Source organism: Haliotis cracherodii, unplaced genomic scaffold (genome assembly GCF_022045235.1).
Source record: "Haliotis cracherodii isolate W230 unplaced genomic scaffold, xgHalCrac1.p SCAF_6, whole genome shotgun sequence".
Lineage (NCBI taxonomy): Eukaryota > Metazoa > Mollusca > Gastropoda > Lepetellida > Haliotidae > Haliotis > Haliotis cracherodii.
Genome location: NW_027266319.1, coordinates 26086235 through 26105162, shown reverse-complemented (window position 1 = coordinate 26105162; position 18928 = coordinate 26086235). Strand labels below are relative to the sequence as shown.

The following is an 18928-nucleotide window of genomic DNA, read 5'->3' as shown; positions in this document are numbered from 1 at the left end:
TTGAAAACACCTTGTATTTGAATTGGCTTTTTTTCGGTTGATTTCATCTGTATTTTATGGTAATTTGTTTTGCAGACCACCCCTACCCAAAGATAAGCCTAGTCCAGCTGGGAACAAGCCACGCCCTCCATTGCCCAAAAAGCCACCAGTGGCAAAGAAACCAGCGAGGTTGTTGTCCTCGACGAGTGTGGAGGAGGGAGCTGAGACAGGTACTTGTTGCTGACCCGCTGATCACTTCATCTTAGAGTTAGAAGTAGAGAGTCAGCAGATCTTTTAGAAATAACCCCTTGGGGATTCTGGGTGTGAATTGGTCCCCACCTAGCTGTGCTGGTTGTACCAGGTGATCAAATGTGATTTGGTTGATTGTGTTGCATCCTACTCCGAAGGCGTGGATCAGTGCTCATGATGTCAATCACTGGACTGTCTGGTCAGTTTGTTACAGAATGCTGTAATATTGCTGATTGTGGTATTAAACAACAAACAAATTTGGGAAAATTACTTGTCTTTCTCGAAAGGAGTTAAATACCTGCCTATGAAGATACTAAACCATAGAAAATGCAATATTTGTCAGTCTTTCAGGTAAAGCGTAAAATTAAGTCAAAATGCAAATTTAAATGACAGTCTTACGGATGTCATCATACAAGTCAGGCATGTTGTTTCCATGTTGTTTGTTCTGAATTGCATGTTGTGTTAACAGACTGTCTGGATCAGTTCTAATTGTTGATCACTGAACTGCTGTTGTGAACATGTAACAGTGTTGTTTACAATGCATGTGAATGTGTTGTTGAAGATATGTATATTCTAGAGGACTTTATTCACTGCATCAAAGTTATGTCATTCTCAGTTATCCAGGGCATTATATCTCTGTTCTATTCTGATAAATACCCTGGACCCATTCACCACCATAGATTTGTATTATAGCTCTGTCACCTCCATCTCCCTCACGCCTAACCTACGACAAAACTTGAACTCAGCAGGTAATTATAATGAGTCTTCTAATCCTGAGTTTGAGATGGATCCACACAAAAATGCAAGCAAGGTATATTTAATCATGTTAATCAAATCTGAAGACTGTTGAGACTGAACTTCTAGCCAGGAAGATGAGTACTAAGGAGCATTTTACACAATGTAGAAATGTGCACCCAACACACCCACACCCACACACACACACACACCCACACACACAAACACACACACACACACACACACACACACACACACACACACACACACACACACACACACACACTAACACACTAACACACACACTAACACACACACACACACACACACACACACACATATGGAAAGGACTCATAGAAAAAAAATATTGTGTCCCAAGGGAAACACACTAATATGCATTCTTTTCAAAAGAGATAAAGGTCCTGTAATTAAAATGATTATCAAATTCTACAGTACAGTACCATTTCATTACTTTATGGGATCCTCATATTGGCTGCAAGGATCCTTCAAATTAATTGTTGGGGGTCTCCTGGATCACCGGTTTTGTAGGTCAAGGTGAAAACGTGACTGAAACAGGGGAAGGGACATCTTTATACTGCAGTTCCCAGGGCCCCAATCCACAACGTGTTCGTAGTGTTGGGACCCACCAGAGCTCCAGATAACTTTTTGAGCAATTGAGTTTTTACTCTAGGGTTTCTATTTTAATTGGGTTATTACATTTTTCATTTGGACAAATATAGAAAAACAGCTGGTGAACATTTTAAGATTTAAAAAAAATGAAATATGATGTTTATAACTGTTCTTAATATATAGGCTTGACTCAGAAAGTAGATTAGCTCATAATTGTGTTTTGGAAATTAGCTCCTTTGTACGCATGCTGAAAAAGCTTCATTGGGTATTTATGCGAGGTGTTTTTATACATTTGAATTTTTCATTTAATGCATGCATTTCTGTACACAAGTTAATGGAAAGTAATTGGGTTTTAAACAATTTTTGGTGATATTTTATGCAAATACACTGCTTATCTGTAGCTCTGCCCATCATAGCTATATTGTTTATCATTGGCTTATAAATGACGTAGTGCTACGAAGGTTTTGTGGATCAGGCCCTGGTGTAATTGAGCAGCTCACGACAAGGTGGGCTGAGGTGTGCTGCTTGTTTTAATTATGAAAGAAAAGTAATTTGATTGCTTGATGGCAACTGTTGACTCAAATAGAGTATTTATCATAACAGAATGGAGATATGATACACATTGTGTATGCTGTCTGCATCTATTCAGGCTGATGTTCATGAGTGTTACGTAGAGGGGAATGTCCGAGTAACTCTCCATTCCTTAAAGATAATGGAGCAGAGGCCCCGCAGCGGCCGAGGCCCATTATTTTTAAGGAATGGAGAGTTACGAGGATATTCCCCTACTTAAAACTCATCCCTACTTTTACACTTTGACAAAATATTCTGTAGTTAAAAACATTTGAAAAATTTAAATGCTGCTTCAAGATAATGTACAGTTGACAAGCAACTCTCCATTCCTGAAAAATAATGGAGCGTTCAAACAATAGAATGACGTCACAGATGTGTTTTAAAATCAAATAGGGCAACAATAGGTAAAACACAAAACTGACAAGAGTTTCAACGGTCAGCTGTCAATAGTAACAGTCATCTTCACTTCCTGCGACTTCCCCTGAGAGCATTGGTCTGGCAGCCTAGTGCTGTAAGGTGCCACGACTCACTGTGCCATGATGTGTCATAGTTGCCACTACTTCTTGGTGTGGACGTTCATATCCTAAATTTGAAACAATTATTAGCTTCAGTTGTCATCACCATACCCATGTAGTACATTTCCCGAAAGTGTTATAGGTGCATTAGGATCACCTAATTGCTGGGTGAGTGAGTGAGTTGGGTTTTACACTGCTTTTGGCAATATTCAAGCAATATCACAGCAGGGGACACATTGTACCCATGTGGGGAATCAAACCCAGGCTTAAACATGATGAGCAAACACTTTAACCACCAGGCTACCCCATCGCCCTTGGCTAATTTGTAGTCTTAGCAAATGTTCCTGGAATAATATTAAAAGTTTCATTGTCAGCTAGTTCAAATGTTTTGATGAATACCAATGTACATGATGTAATGTTTATGATAATAAAAGCAACAAAACTATTTCAATAGGCTACATAAGAAATCTCTGCTAAACCCAGGGTCCATTCCCACCTAATCATTTTTGAATCACTATCAACTAGTATGATACCAGGTGTTCACTAAAAGGTGAATGTAGTCTGGCTCGACGGTGGCACCTATCACAAACACGTGCAAAGGCAAGTAAATTGTTCACATGAAAAAGTTGCAGGAACATATGGTGCAAATGAAAAAGTGCAGGAACATATGGTGCAAGGCAAGATAGGAAAGTTTTGTCACATCAAATTTTGAAATATCCTCCACATGTCTACCATTAAATATTTTGAAAGCTTTTCTAAGGCCTTGAATGTTGTAATCTTGATCAAACAACTTTTGAGCGAGAGCCTTATGTGGCTCTTTGAAATCTGAATAATTACAGGACCATAATCACTTCATCACTCCGTTGTAACAATTCACCAGTAAACATTCCAACCCAAGCTACTTGCAACACTTTATTCATACATTACGGTCAGTAAAAAGTTTCAAAAAGTGACCATTGACACTGTAGTGACACTCATGAGCATGGCATGTTACTTCCGTGATCCTGACAGCAGGTCCTGTCATGGTTAAGGGAGGCAACTTTGCACATTGAATTGCAGCACCTTAGACCATGGGCCACACAAGCCCATCTTATGGACTGAAATGAACATTCTGTAAATACCCCCAAATCTATAGCCTGCCACTTTTTAAGAAAGAAAAGAGCATCCTGTGTCTGAAAGTCCTCTAGAGAAGAATCTTTTATGTTGTGATTGAACTGATTACAAAGTTGATGTGCACTGCTTGCGTTTCTAGGTTTGTCGTGTTCCCCTGACCCCCCAGCACTCATGACCCCCAAGCATGTAGCCTGCTCACCTGATGATTTGTCCAACACACGTCAAACCGCCCTCACCTCCAAGGACAACAAATTGCATAAGTCGAAAACTAAATCAACAAAGCGTTCAGTCGCTGAACTTGGTCTGTACGCTGCAGGGAAGAGCTTGTTTTATGTCGATCAGTCTCCGACTGATGAGAACGCACCTCCCTCCAACACTGTGCCTGCCCTGCTTGCTCAGACCCCCAGCACAAGCACAATAACATCTTCCAATGATGACAAGTCTGAGTATGTTTCTGTTATGCCAACCAAAAGCTCAAAAAACCCTCCAAAAATCACTAAGCGTCGGAGCTTGAGGTCCTCTAACGGTAGCCCTAACCAAGTGAACTCGTTTCCTGTGTTGAATGATGTGTGTGATGGTAGAAGTAGATGGTATGTTCCTCCTTCAAAAGCTGCTGTGGCTGAAGATGCAGCTGTGTCTGAGGATGCAGCTGTACAGTCAGCACCAAACTGTGTTACAGGAAATGCAACAAAAACAGATGGACAATCTGTAAAGACAGATGAAAAATCTGCAGAAGTGTTGCGGCAGGGATCAAGAACAAGTCCAAAACCGGTATCCAATGGCCAAAAGAAAATGGGTCCAAGAACCAGTCCCAGGCCAAGTCCCAAACCCAGCCCAAAACCTGCACCAAGACCAGCACCGAAACCTAGGAAACGCTTGCTTTCAATGGATCATATAGAAAACCCTGATTTGGTTTCACCAAACAAAGAATCGTCAGAAGGGTCAGACATGAAATCATCAATAGAACATACTCCATCTCCAGCATCAGATAAGTTAGCAGAATGTAATCTCAGCTCATCAACTGACAAAGGCTCATTACCTGATGCTAGCAGGGAGGTTGAGAACCTCACAGCTCAGACAGCATCTCATTGTACAGAAACTGCACAAGCTCCACCACGTGATGGCATGAATGGTAAAGGTCCACACACACCTACTCATAACACAGGACTCAACCGTAGTGTTTCCTGTGATAAGAGTGCGGAAGAAGGAAGTGTTTGTGCGAGGACTAGTTCAGAAAGTGCATCAAAGCCAACTGAGTTGGAACTGGAAAAAAGTATTACTGCTAAAGAAGGGTCAGTGGTTTCATGTGACAGGAGAGCTACCAATTCTGTGAAGGTTTCCAAACGTGATGAGGATGTTCCTTCAAATGAGAACACATGCGATATGTTGAAAGAAATTGAGGCACTTTTAAGCCAAAACTTCGGAGAGAGTGGTGTTTTGGCCGAAAAACCAAAAGTCTTGAATGTCAGCAGTGAACAAAACCTCGACACCAAACTGAGGAAATCTACCGATTCTTTAGAAAGCCAAGGTTCAGTTGACTCGGTCAACTCAGACACAAGCCCTTCAACCCCTACCCGCCCTCCAAGACCACGCCGAGTGGCTTCACAGCTCCTCAAACAATTGAGTTTTGACAAACCTGTTCTTCTGAAGGACCCTGATTCAAGTGGAGCAGCGTCATTCAAAAAGCCATGTCCACCCAAACCAAAGAGGACTAATCTGTCACGATTTGGCCGTAGCCAGTCTGATGTCAGCGGGATGATAGGTCTCATAGAAAAGTTAGAATCCCCAGAAACTGAACCTTCAAGGCCGAATGTTCCAATGAGGCACCAGTCGTTTAGTCCAGGTGATGCACCTCCACCATTGCCACCCAGAAACAGTGTTAGATGTGTTTCCATGGAGGAATCCGAACTAGTCCAAGAAGTGACTGGGGAAGTGAAACAGGAGAAGACTGTGCCACCTGTGCCAGCAAGGACATCGATTCCACCAGGGTCGCAAGCACCTTTTGCTAAACCACCACGTGTCCGATCCCGCCCCCGGCCCAAGCGAGAAGCACCTCCCCCTCCACCTGCTCACCCTCCCGCAATTAAAACCAAGTCCTTGGATCGGACTGGTTCATTAGACAAGTCGTCCGCACAAAACAAGCTAGCTTCTTCTGACCGAGGCTCTAAGCAGTATAGAAAGATTGAAATTTCCGACTCAAAGAAGTCATGTGATGTAAAAGAATTTGTTGAAACTTCCTCTGACAAAGATGATTCTTTTGATCATGATTATCATGAAATTGGCGAACATCCTCCGTCAGAGAGAACTTCTCCTGTGAAGGAGGTGACCCCTCCTCCGTCGCTCCCCCCAAGGAGCTACCGACACTCAACAGCATCAGTCAAGCCTGAGGAAGATGAGGACACTGCAGAAGGGGAGAGTAAGCAAGACAGCTCAAGTGTTAAACAAGGTGCAGCTGTTCCTGATGGAGCAGATGTGCCCAAAAAGGACACCACTGACAATCTCAGCTGCTCCAGTGAAGGCAATCAAAGTCTTCTCTCCAGCAGCAGAGAGGAGAATTCGGATCACCTCGAGGTATCGACCCCGAAATGGCAGAGGTCGCGGCCTGTCAGTGATACCAGCCAGTTGAGCACCAATTCCAGTGGGTCGGGCGACAACTTCTCTAATGTTGTGGGCCATGATATTAGCTCCGACTCTGATGAGGACCAAGAGGATGCTACCTATCAGGTAAACACTTGTTATTTGTACAATTAATTGTCAAGATTGTCATATTACGTCATTTTTGTTGATAAACCATTCAAGGATTATCAAGATTTACTGTTAAATTTGCAATCTTTATTTTGTACTGGTCATGTTTATGTTGGCAGTGTGATGTTGGACATTTGAATCTCAAGTGAATAAGAAGGGTCCTTCCATCAGCATCTTCCGTGTGAATATTTCATGTAAATTGTGTTATGCGTAATGGGTATAGTCCTCCTCAGCCTGTCCAAGAAGTGTTTGAGTCTACTTGCCCCTACCTGCCCTTAGCATCATTTTCAGTAGATCTTCGTGTTACCATATAGACTGTTGTTAGATGAACTTACTTGACTGAACAAAAGTTTACCAGACTTGGACTTTGGACAAGTGGTTTCAGTGTTCCTGCTGGCGTTTGAAACTGCCAGTCCACCAGGACTGCAACCCTAAAAATTACCAGTCCCACCTAAGTTTTGTCAGTCCTAACTTTTCAACAGATAAATAAATGAATGAAAAAATTGCCTGGTTTTAATTCTTTCAACATCATGTTCAATGCAATGACTCATCTCAGAAGTAACTTAGTCACAATTTTGTCTTTTGATTCGAGACTAAATCACCTTAAGTATATGTTTAACCTCAAAGCAAAGCAAAATGTTATTTCCTTGCACTAAAAATAGATAGAGGAAAAATATAGTTATATGAATATCACTGATTTAATATTTATAAGATACTTTAATTGCCAGGTCCACAGGGACTGGTAGTTACATGAATTGCCGGTCCAAGGTTAATTTTACCAGTAAAAAAATGGTAATTACCGGTAAACGGGAACTCTGGGTTCATCGGGCTGGGACGAGTCCAAGTTTACTACCTGGGTACCTGACCCCCTATTACCTGACCTGGATAACCACTGGAGCGTCTCTAGTGTTGAGAACAAAATGTCCGATTAGGAATTATTTTACCAGAGCTCTGGCAACAAGTATTTAGCTACACGAATAAAACTCTCTGGTCAGGCATATACTGAAGTTGACTGAAGCTGTATCTTTACTCAAAACTTATAAAGATCAGAAGGAATGTCCGTATTGTCAGAACGATATGCGAATATTAGCGACTTGTAGGTAACCATGGAGTTATAGTAGTGAATCTTTCTCATGAAACTATATATATCACGTGACTAACCACAGGTCCAGGTAGCCATGTGGGTACCCAGGTCCTACTCAGTACCCATCTGACCTGAGTACCCGAGTTACCCATCCCAGCCCTGGCTTATGTCTGGCTTATGTCTTAGATTGCCTCCTTAATTTAGGCCCCATTGGGGTTAGGGGGCAGTACCCAGTATCCCATTTTTTGGTAGAGCTCAATAATGAGAATTGGTTGGTTATAATCAGCGACTACCTAATATATTTACAGGCTGCCATGATAAATCAGAATTATTGCTGATTTCTTAGACAATTTTAAACATGCATTATCAAATGTGTTTTTGTATTTATTATGGAAAAGATATAAACAGTTGAGTGTCCGTAGTTGCTATTGTTGGGTATATTTTGATTTGTTTTCAAACAGAAATTAAAAAGGGCTCGCAAGGTTTTCTACATCGCAGAGGAGATAAAGAAATCGGAAGAGGTGTTTGTGGATGTGTTGAAGCTCCTTAACATAGTGAGTACAAGCAGACTGCTGGTGACTTGTTGAAATTCACATGTAACCATGGTAACACTTAAACTGTTTTACCTAGGTTAAAATATGATCATCAGCCGCTCATGGTTCTCTGTCACTTGGTAGCACAAGCAAAAAATCACCAAATTTGCTATTCAAATTGCATCAAACGTCATTAACCAAATACACTCATGAAAATCCGTGTAAGAATAGGCCTTCAGCAACCCATGCTTGTCATAAGAGGCGACGAGGCTTGTCGTAAGAGGAGATCAGGTCAGACTCGTTGACTTGGTTGATGCATGTCATCGTATCCCATTTGCGTGGATTGATGCTCATGATGTCGATCACTGGTTTGTCGGGTCCAGATTGAATAATTACAGACAGCTGTCATATAGCTGGAATATTGCTGATGTGGCGTTACAAAAGACAAACCAACAAACAAGAAATTCTCAACGAGGGCTGAACATTCATCCTTTGTTCAGGACTTCCGAAACCATGTGACCAAGGCGGCGGAGAAATTAGATCATGCAGTGATTCCGAGTGAGATGCTGAATAAGATACTGGACTATCTGCCCCAGCTGCACAACTTCAATGAAGACCTACTTAAAGACCTGACCGAGAGGATAGAGAATTGGTAACTGAATGAATGACAGAAGGAAGGAAGGAACTGAGTATTGTGCCATTGTTATTGTGCGGGTCATGTGAATTGGTTTGGATTGCGGTAGTAGTTTTCCTGCACCTCATTTTTCCTTGAACTTTTATCATATTTATCATGATGTGTGTGTTTAGTGAAGCTTTGATCTATTGATCATGACGCACTAGACAAGTCGAAATTGCGTTGAAAAAAACATTGTGAAACAAATGTAAAACAATTGTAAAACAATTGTGAAACTATCAACTGCTTAGGGAAATAAATAAGGAAATATAAATTTTTCGACAACATGATTATGATAGGTGTAGAAGTAATTAGAACTTAAACTAGCCTTGATGAATAGAAACTTATGATAGTTTTAGTTGTCAATTAGAAATAGCCTCAAAACCCAAACTATCCTCAGAACAAATGGAAAATATCTCAACATGAAAATTTACCAATTCATTTGATGTGTTTTATGTCCATAATATTCATTGTACTTTGTCACAGTATTTTATACAAAGCTTCTTCAATCATCATAGGACACACTATTGTAAAGGATGCTTCAAGGGTGGGAACTATGTGTTTCGAACTGTTAATACTGTCATAATTACACAGTTTCAGCGACCACCTCCATGGTTTAGTTGTAGATACCGGTAGTCCGCCCAGAGAGCGAGAGGCCTGGGGTTCGATCCCTGGCTGCGCCATACCATAAAGATGTTTTCAGGTGGTACTTGTTGTTACCCTGTCTGACGCTCGGCATTAAGGGGCTAAAACAACGATGGGTTGGCTTGGAGTCAGTATACTGTGACTGAGTGGGGTATTCATGTTAATCTGCGGTGTGGTATCTCAATATGCTAGCACTATAATTCAGCATCAGTCCGAACTAGTAGAATCATACATACTTGCATGCATGTGACTATATAAGTGCAATAATCTTGGACGCGACATTAAACCCCATTTCACCCCACCTCACACTCTGTTGCCCAAGTGCCATTTGATGACAAATACGTCAGTACAAGTTACACAAATTAAGATACTTTAAGGTGCTTCTACTCTTGTGTCATATCTTGACATATATCACATTTTCTGTTCATTGAAGTTCATATGTGATCCCCACTAAGATGGAGGGATGGACAGGCGGAAGTGTTTAGACAAACTAAATGTTATGTCATGATCTGATTGTCACTGTGTAGGTAGACCTGGCTCCCATTCCACAGAGCATTCTTAGCTCTACGACTCTTGTAAGCCTATGTTTAAGTATGGGAGTTACGATCACCTTAGCGCTAAGATTGCTTTGTGGAACGGGGCCCTGGGATGATGAACCCCCAACTAACTGGTACCATACGAAATGCGACACAGTATTTCAATTTTTTTTATTTTGAATACATATTATTAAAGCAACAACTGACATAATATGATGGCAGAATACTTTATTCCTGGTACAATATTAGCTTCTGATAACATTTCAGGAGATCATTGTGCTCAGAATCACTTGAGTTGTTACACTGGGTATTGTAAATTGAATCACCACAGAAATTTGCTGGAATACTGCGAAGGTGCCATAAAACCCAACTCACTTTCACTGATGCGAAACATTGTATTTCTAGGCTAAAAGACAAATTAGTCTTGGTTCTCAGGCATCATAATAAAGTTTGCCCTACGTTTTAGTTTCATTTTCATTTTTAAAAAAACACCAAAAAATCCATTTAATATTCCAACAGTTATTCCGAAATATTCCTAAAAGTCCAACGGCACTCATATACTGTATTCTAGTATTTAACTCATCAAGGAATACATTTGTGTAGGGCCTTTCCCAAGTTGACCGTACACAACTGTTTGTTTGTTTACACAACTGTTTATTTGGTTACATACTAGTTTGAACACAAAAAACACACACAAAAAACACCGCCCACCCGCACCATATTTTTCAAAGCCATTCCCCGAGAACCAATTTAAAAAAAATAATCAGCCTTTGATTGTGCATTGTACTGTTAGGCATGATAGCATTTTATCTAGAAACCTGTACCCAGAATATTGGATCAATGGTATGCTCAAATATTTGTTATGTACCCATTGAAATTTACATTGTTCTTGCTGTATTTACATAGATCAGTTAACAATCTGTTTGCGCACGTTATTTGCCACCAGGAAGGAAAACCCCAAAGTAGCGGACATCTTTGTGAAGAAAGGTCCATTTCTCAAGATGTACTCATCATACATTCGCAACTTCGAAAACGCCACCGCCTTGTTCGAGGAGTCATGTAAACGATATCCTGAATTTCAGCGTATTGTCAAGGAATTTGAGGTAGGAACTGTACATTGTCTTTAAGAGATGACTCAAGGGAGATAACTCTTATATATTGCAGTGAGTTAAAATTTAACGTTGCATCGGCATTATTTCAGCCATTTAGCGATTTTAGCTTGAAATTGTCCTTTGGTTCAAACAGTAGTACCATACAAATCATGCTTTCAATCAGAAGTTGAAATACACTGTCATTCTATGTGCAAATTTAGTAATGATTAGTGTTCATCAGATGATATTGCTAGTGGAATTGTTTAATCTGATCTTTTTTTATTATTTCTCTTTGTTGGTTGGTTGGTTGGTTTGTTGTTTTATGCCGCACTCAGCAATATTCCAGCTATATGACGGCAGTCTGTAAATAATCGAGTCTGGACCAGACAATCCAGTGATTGATATCATGAGCATCGATCTGCGCAATTGGGAACGATGACATGCATCAACCAAGTCAGCGAGTCTGACCACCCGATCCCGTTAGTCGCCTTTTATGGCAAGCATGGGTTGCTGAAGAGATATTCTACCCCGGATGTTCATGGGTCATGTCTCTTTGTAAAAACCCTTGTGGTGATGTGAGAGAATATTGAGTTCTCGGAAGAGCTGACACAAACTGACATTGAACAAATTGATGTTCAGTTGTGCATTATGTGGATCTTGGACAGCTTGTTTCTTCCCAATGTTGGCTCCAGGGTCCACTGGTCATGGGCTTCATACCTTGAAGATCCGGGGTAGAATAGGTCTTCAGCAACCCATGCTTGTCTCCCCCCGTGAAGATCCGGGGTAGAATAGGTCCTTCAGCAACCCATGCTTGTCGTAAAAGGTGACTCTACTTATCATAAGAGGCAACTTGGTTGATTCACATCATTGCATCCCAATTTCATGGATCATGCTCATGATGTCAATCACTGGATTATCTGATCCAGACTCGATTATTTACAGAATGCCGTCATATAGCTAGAATATTGCTGAGTGCGGCGTTAAACAACAAACAAACAAACAAACATGGGTTTGAATCCCAGGTTTGCCCTGATTATGAGCCTTGGTTTGTCAGCACCATTCTTTCTAACATGTCTAATGCTCATGGGTGTCACCAAAGTGGTAAGTGTTTATCATCTGCGTCTACGACACTTTGGACACATTAAACTGACACAACTGACAGACTGTTTAACGTGGCATTACATACAAATCACTCACCCCTTCATGTTGGCAGGAGGGGCGGTCGGGTAGCCTAGTGGTTAAAGCGTTCGCTCGTCATGCCGAAGACCCGGGTTTGATTCCCGACATGGGTACAATGTGTGAAGCCCATTTGTGGTGTTCCCTGACGTGATATTGCTGGAATATTTCTAAAAGCGGCGTTAAACCATACTTACTCACTACTACTCACTCATGTTGGCAGGTGTCTCCCCGCTGTGCCTGTCTGGCTCTCAAACACTACATGCTCAAACCCATCCAGAGGATTCCCCAGTATAAACTTCTTCTACAAGGTATGTTCTAGGTATCTCTGTGCTGTTCCCAAAGTGATTTTAATACTGACTTGTCACTACACAGCTGTTCCACGGTGTGTTCCTGATACAATTTCTTCCGCCGATTGCATCAAAAATCTTTAAAGTCGTATCATTGGGTACTTTTTAACTGAATCATTGGTAGATTGGGGAGAAACGTGTGTTTACGGGAAAATACACTTAATCTTAATCTCTGCATATAAAACAATGCCTTGGAGAGCAGGAAATACAATTTATATTGTAATGTAAATCATCATTTCTAGTGATGTTTTATATCAAATTTCATATTTTTATTGACCAAGTTTGTTATACCTCTTTATTCACCTGAATGCGGGGAAGGATTGCGATGTGATTTTTTGAAAGCGCATATTAATAATCGATAAGTTTATTTCTTACACTATGAATCATAAACAATTTCTATTCTAATTTTTTTTGTAAACTCTGAAACGTGCAACGAAGCTTGTGTTAGGTGGGCAGATCATGTATAATGTTTTGCTCATCATCTACCACCTGAGACTCCACCTCTGTTAAACCTCTGATCGTCTTTAACGCTCATCAATTATTTCGACCCTGAAAGTAGCGTTGTTGCGAGAGATCACTGTAGATTCCTGATCCAAATCTGCATCCCACTTTCCAAGTTTCAGCAAGGTACATGCGACATGATCTGACGACAAATGAAACATGATTCAGTTCCCAAGAAACCCTCAAACATGAGTACTTATAATTTAGACAGTGTATTTACTTATCGAGTTAGAAAGCGGATTGCATGCTGTCCGTAATATTCATTGGATTGTCTGATCCAGATTTAATTGTTTACAGGCAGTTGTCATATAGCAGGAATATTGCTGAGTGCTTTATCATGTTTATGAAACAACAAACATATTCAAGGCCAGTTGGACTATTACATGCATATTTGTAGTTATGACACTTTACTTATTAATCATGATCATGTCATGTAGCATCAGGGGCGGTCGGGTAGCCTAGTTGTTAAAGCGTTCGCTCGTCATGCCGAAGACTCGGGTTCGATTCTTAACATGGGTACAATGTGTGAAGCCCATTTCTGGTGTTCCCTGCTGTTATATTGCTGGACTATTTGTAAAAGCGGCGTAAAACCATACTCACTCACTCACTCATGTAGTATCTTGTTGATATTTTTCAGACTATTTGAAAAACCTGCCCTCAGATTCTCCAGACTACAAGCCTACAGAAGGTAGGCTGGAACATAGGAGGAAGATGTTCTTCTTCACCATTACAGACGGTGTATACAAATACCATAGCCCTTGTGGGGATTCCGGGATACAATTGGTCCCCAGCAACCAACCTATACTGGTTGTACGAGGCACCCAAATGCTTAAGGTGGTCAGATTCGGTGACTCACGTGTCATTGTACCCTGTCTGCATGGTCTGGTCCAGACTCAATATTCACAGTCTGCCATCATAGAGCTGGAGTATTGCTGAGTGTGACATTAAACAGCAAACAAACAAATACAAATACCATAGACTATGAAGATGTTATAATATAACAAACGCTGTTTCTTTAATGCATTGCTGCCAAGAGGTAAATCTGTGACAAGCATTTTCTAAGATTGTGTGTGTTATTTAGTATTTAGTGGCCACACATTTCACTTAAAATCAATATTTGTTTGGTGGTACTCTTTCGTATGTTCTGGAGAAAACATGACTGCAAGGATTTGGTTGAGAATGTAAACATCATGGGGGAGTTGTTGTCGGTGGTAGCATTCATTTCCAAGCATATCTTGAAAAACGTACTAAATCTAGTGGTGGACTGGGTCCCGTTCCACAAAGCATTGGTAGCGCTACGACTGTCATAAGTCTATGCTAAGGAATGGGAGTTATGATCATCTTAGCGTTACGATCGTTTTGTGAAATGGGGCCCTGGTGCCTTTTGATAGTTGGAATTTTCGACAAAAATATTTTTTTAGTTTCCATGGCAACAAATTTGACTTAGGCTGGATTGGCGGTAGTGTTCGATTCCGAAACAGATCTTGAAAACTGTACGATATTTCTTCATCAAACGTGGCACATAGATAGGTGTAGTAGTGAACTGGTGTCTTTTGATAGTTTTGGATTTTTATGGAAATATTTTTCGAGTTTCCATGGCAACAAGATATATATTTTCTATAGAATGTCCCTGGGAGAGATAAATATTCTGTAGAAATACCCTTCTGAGCAGTTATTGGACGTGAACAAAGTCCTTCGAAAACCAGTGGGATGATGTCACTGGATTTTTATAAATTATTATTTTATGTTTTCGTGCCATATAGTTTTTTCACATTTTGTGACTCTTTGCAATGCTTTTCTGAGTTCGAAATACCTTGTATTATGGTGTGTATAGTACAGTTAATATGAGAAAGGCACAGTTAAGATAAGTTCCTGGTGTCTGGTGTATCATGGATTGGGTCTCACACTATCAACCTATAGCTCTGGTTAATCTGGTCCTGAATGTCAGTCATACACGCCATTAATAGTGTTTTACAGAAACATAATCTGGACAACCCTGTAATATGAACATACGACCACGCTGTATGCAAAGTATAGTTCATAAAATAAAACTCGAGATTCAGAAATAGAATAAAATGTTGTCAAGCTCAGTGAAAAGGAAGGGGACAAAATATCCTAAATATGTGAGTGGACACTGGCTTACTTTAAACATAGTGTGTTTCTGTCCCAGTCATTTCTCCGCACTGGGTAACATGTTTAAAGACTTTCTGATCTATTGTTAATGCAGGAGTGTTTTATTTCCAGTTGCCCTGACTATTGTCAGTGAGGTGGCAGACCATGCTAACGAGAGCATGAGGCATGGGGTAGGTGTCGTGTTCCAGTTCTCACACATCTAGATGTACTTGGCATGGTTCACGCAGTTACAGTGATCATGTCGAACACATAAAGTATGATGAAATATGTCATAAGCATCATTGATGAACTTAAGAAAAGAAACTATGGAAAAAAATACATTCCTGCAGTGGTCATCTTTAGTCATCATGTAGTTTGTTTAACAATGTTTAAAAAATCACTTTTTGTTTATCTCAGAATATCTTTATTCTTTGACAAAGTAGAATATTTCCTTGTTTGTCATCATTTGTATGATTAGTCATTGTATGTTCTGTTTAAAAATTATTTAATTATAATAATGTTAATTTTAGGTCAGAATATCTCAATATATATGTTTTCTGGATTCTCTGACAGTGTCTCTCTCTAGATAGTCTTGACAATCTGTATGTATCAATTTGTCATCATCCAAACTCTTGATAATCTTTCAGGACACCGTGCAGAAGCTGCTGGAGATACAACACTCTCTGATTGGTCAGTTTGAGGTGATCCAGCCAGGCAGAGTGAGTTGAGAAACAGTACATTATTACCCCGTTGAGAAACAGTACATTATTACCCTGTTGAGAAACAGTACATTATTACCCTGTTGAGAAACAGTACATCATTATCCTGTTGAGAAACAGTACATTATTACCCTGTTGAGAAACGGTATATTGTTACCCTGTTGAGTAATGGTATATTGTTACCCTGTTGAGAAACAGTACATTATTACCCTGTTGAGAAACAGTACATTATTACCCTGTTGAGAAACAGTACATCATTATCCTGTTGAGAAACAGTACATTATTACCCTGTTGAGAAACGGTATATTGTTACCCTGTTGAGTAATGGTATATTGTTACCCTGTTGAGAAACAGTACATTATTACCCTGTTGAGAAACGGTATATTGTTACCCTGTTGAAAAACGGTACATCATTACCCTACAGAGAAGAGGTATATTATTACTTGTTGAGAAAGGGTATATTATTACCCTATGTAGAAGTGGTACATAATTAAACCTGTTGAGAAACAGTATATTATTACCCTGTTGAGAAGTGGTTTATCATTACTCTGTTGACAAATCATATATTATTACCCTGTTGAGAAACGATATGTTATTATCCTGCTGAGAAACGTATATTGATATCCTATTGAGAAATGGTATATTACCCTGTTGAGAAACAATATATTATTACTCTGTTGAGAAACGGTATAATGTTCCAACCTCATTACAACAGGTAGTTTATGAAAGTCATGAATTTTAAATCGCCAAATCCTTTCCTGCAAAGATTTAAGCTTTCTTATTACTTCCTTTGGCATAGAAATTAGGTGTTGTGTGTCAGATTACAGACATCCCAAAATGAGAAGATAGCCTGAAAAGTCAAGTGAGCTTATGTCATGGCCTTTGACTCTGTTTTAACCATGCCCTTAAAATATCTCAAAAGGCATATTCAGCTCGGTAGGACTGGACTTTGGCATGTGTGTTCTCCTTATAATGACATATTTTGTTCAGTTCATTGGATTTTAGGGTTAGTATTTAGTCCTCAGTAGGGGGCACGGGTGGTCCAGTCGTGTAAGGTGCTGTGTAGAGTCGTGTCCCTTGGGCACGCTAGAAACCTATGATTGTTGGGTTCAAATCACCCCGATTATGTTTCTAGGTTTTTTAGCACCATACCCGTGCTCGTGGGTTTTACCAAAGTGTTAAACGTCTGAGACCAGCATCACTTCAGGCTTTCCTCCCACATTAAGCTGACACGCTGTGATATAACTGGAATACTGTTAAAAGCGGCGTTAAACCCAACTCACTCACTCACTCACTCGTCATCTGTACCTATGCCAGAAATACCTATTATCAATGTTGACAGAAATCATTTATTAAGTGTCATTCTTTAGTTGACATTTTTAACTGTTGATTACATGCCCAGGTGAGCTACAGTGCCATGTCACTACTTTTTACAGACTGCATTGAAAGAGCTGGATTATGGCTGACTGATGTAAAACAAGAAACAGACAAACAATCATTGTTAAATTATGTAGAGAAATGGGTCTTTACCAGTGCATATGATGCTAACCGGTGAAGATCCAGATTAGAATAGGTCTTCAGCAACCATTGCTTGTCGTAAGAGGCAACTATGCTTGTCGTAAGAGGCGACTAACAGGATTGTGTGGTCAGGCTCGCTGACATGGTTGATGCGTGTCATCGTATCCCAATCGTATCATTGGATTGTCTGGTCCAGGCTCGATTATCTACATACTACTGTCATATAGCTGGAATATTGCTGTGTGTGGCCTTAAACAACAAACAAACAAACAAAACATGTGATGCTAGCCAGATACTATTCTAAACTGTGATTTTTTGTGAAGAATGACTGTGGTTGTGATGATGTTTCAGAATCTCATCAAGCATGGGGAGCTGCAGAAGTCGTCCAGGAAGGAGTTGCAGCCTCGCATGTTTTACCTGGTTTGTTTAAACACGTTGCTATCAAGACAAAAATACCTAACAATATTGTAAAGTTATATTGGTTGAACTACTGAGTTATCTCCCTTTCTTAAAGTTTGCATCTCAGGAGAGGGGACTTCCATGTCAGTAGTAACCTTACCTTGTATTAGACCGCCTCCATGGTCTAGTGGTATAGAGTCCACCCGGAGAGCGGAAGGCTCGGGGTTCAATCCCGGCCACGTCATACCAAAAGACGTTAAAAGATGGTACTTGTTGTTACCCTGTCTGGCGCTCGGCATTAAGGGGCTAAAACAAGGACTGGTTGGCTCGGAGTCAGTATACTGTGTCTGAGTGGGGTATTCATGTTAAACTGCGGCATGGTATCTCAGTATGCTAGCACTATAAATCGGCATCAGCCCGAACTAGTACAAGCAGCCACACACACACGTGCACACACGTCGCTATATAAGTGCAATAATCTTGGTCGGACATTAAACCCCATTTCACCTCACCTCACCTCACCTCACCTCACCTCACCTCACCTCACCTCACCTCACCTCACCATTCATGTATTCAGTTGCATTATGATGTAATGGAGTGATGTACAGGGAACGATGTGTTTGGTAACAGGTACTCTTTGAGACCTTACTACAGCTCGAGAGGGCATTTTAACTTTGATGTGGGTCTATATTGTCAGCTGGTTATGAGTAATAAAGAATAACCATCACTATAGACAGTTTTTTTTAATCAGGATAAAGGGCCTATTCCTCTCTTGCTGGACCCGTGAAGATTCCGGGGTAGAATAGGTCTTCAGCAACCCATGCTTGCCGTAAAAGGCGACTAACGGGATCGGGTGGTCAGGCTCGCTGACTTGGTTGATGCATGTCATTGATCCCAATTGCGTGGATCGATGCTCATGATATTAATCACTGGATTGTCTGGTCCAGACTCGATTATTTACAGACCGCCGTCATATAGCTGGAATATTGCTGAGTGCGGCGTAAAACAAACAGCAAACCAACCAAAACCAATCTGTTGCTGTGATATGAGGATAG

The 18928-nt window shown here is 40.4% G+C and overlaps 1 protein-coding gene across 2 annotated transcripts in view; it reads left to right on the top strand.

Moving 5' to 3' along the window:
- Nucleotides 1-18928, top strand: part of LOC139446745 (FYVE, RhoGEF and PH domain-containing protein 6-like) — a 63406-nt gene that overhangs the window by 26953 nt on the left and 17525 nt on the right. For both annotated transcript variants that reach the window (XM_071228046.1, XM_071228047.1), the window contains exons 3-12: nucleotides 76-209; nucleotides 3931-6515; nucleotides 8082-8174; nucleotides 8654-8805; nucleotides 10954-11110; nucleotides 12498-12585; nucleotides 13763-13813; nucleotides 15370-15428; nucleotides 15885-15956; nucleotides 17826-17894. In XM_071228046.1, coding sequence (XP_071084147.1) covers nucleotides 76-209; nucleotides 3931-6515; nucleotides 8082-8174; nucleotides 8654-8805; nucleotides 10954-11110; nucleotides 12498-12585; nucleotides 13763-13813; nucleotides 15370-15428; nucleotides 15885-15956; nucleotides 17826-17894 — 3460 coding nt within the window. The remainder of the gene's footprint in view (nucleotides 1-75; nucleotides 210-3930; nucleotides 6516-8081; nucleotides 8175-8653; nucleotides 8806-10953; nucleotides 11111-12497; nucleotides 12586-13762; nucleotides 13814-15369; nucleotides 15429-15884; nucleotides 15957-17825; nucleotides 17895-18928) is intronic.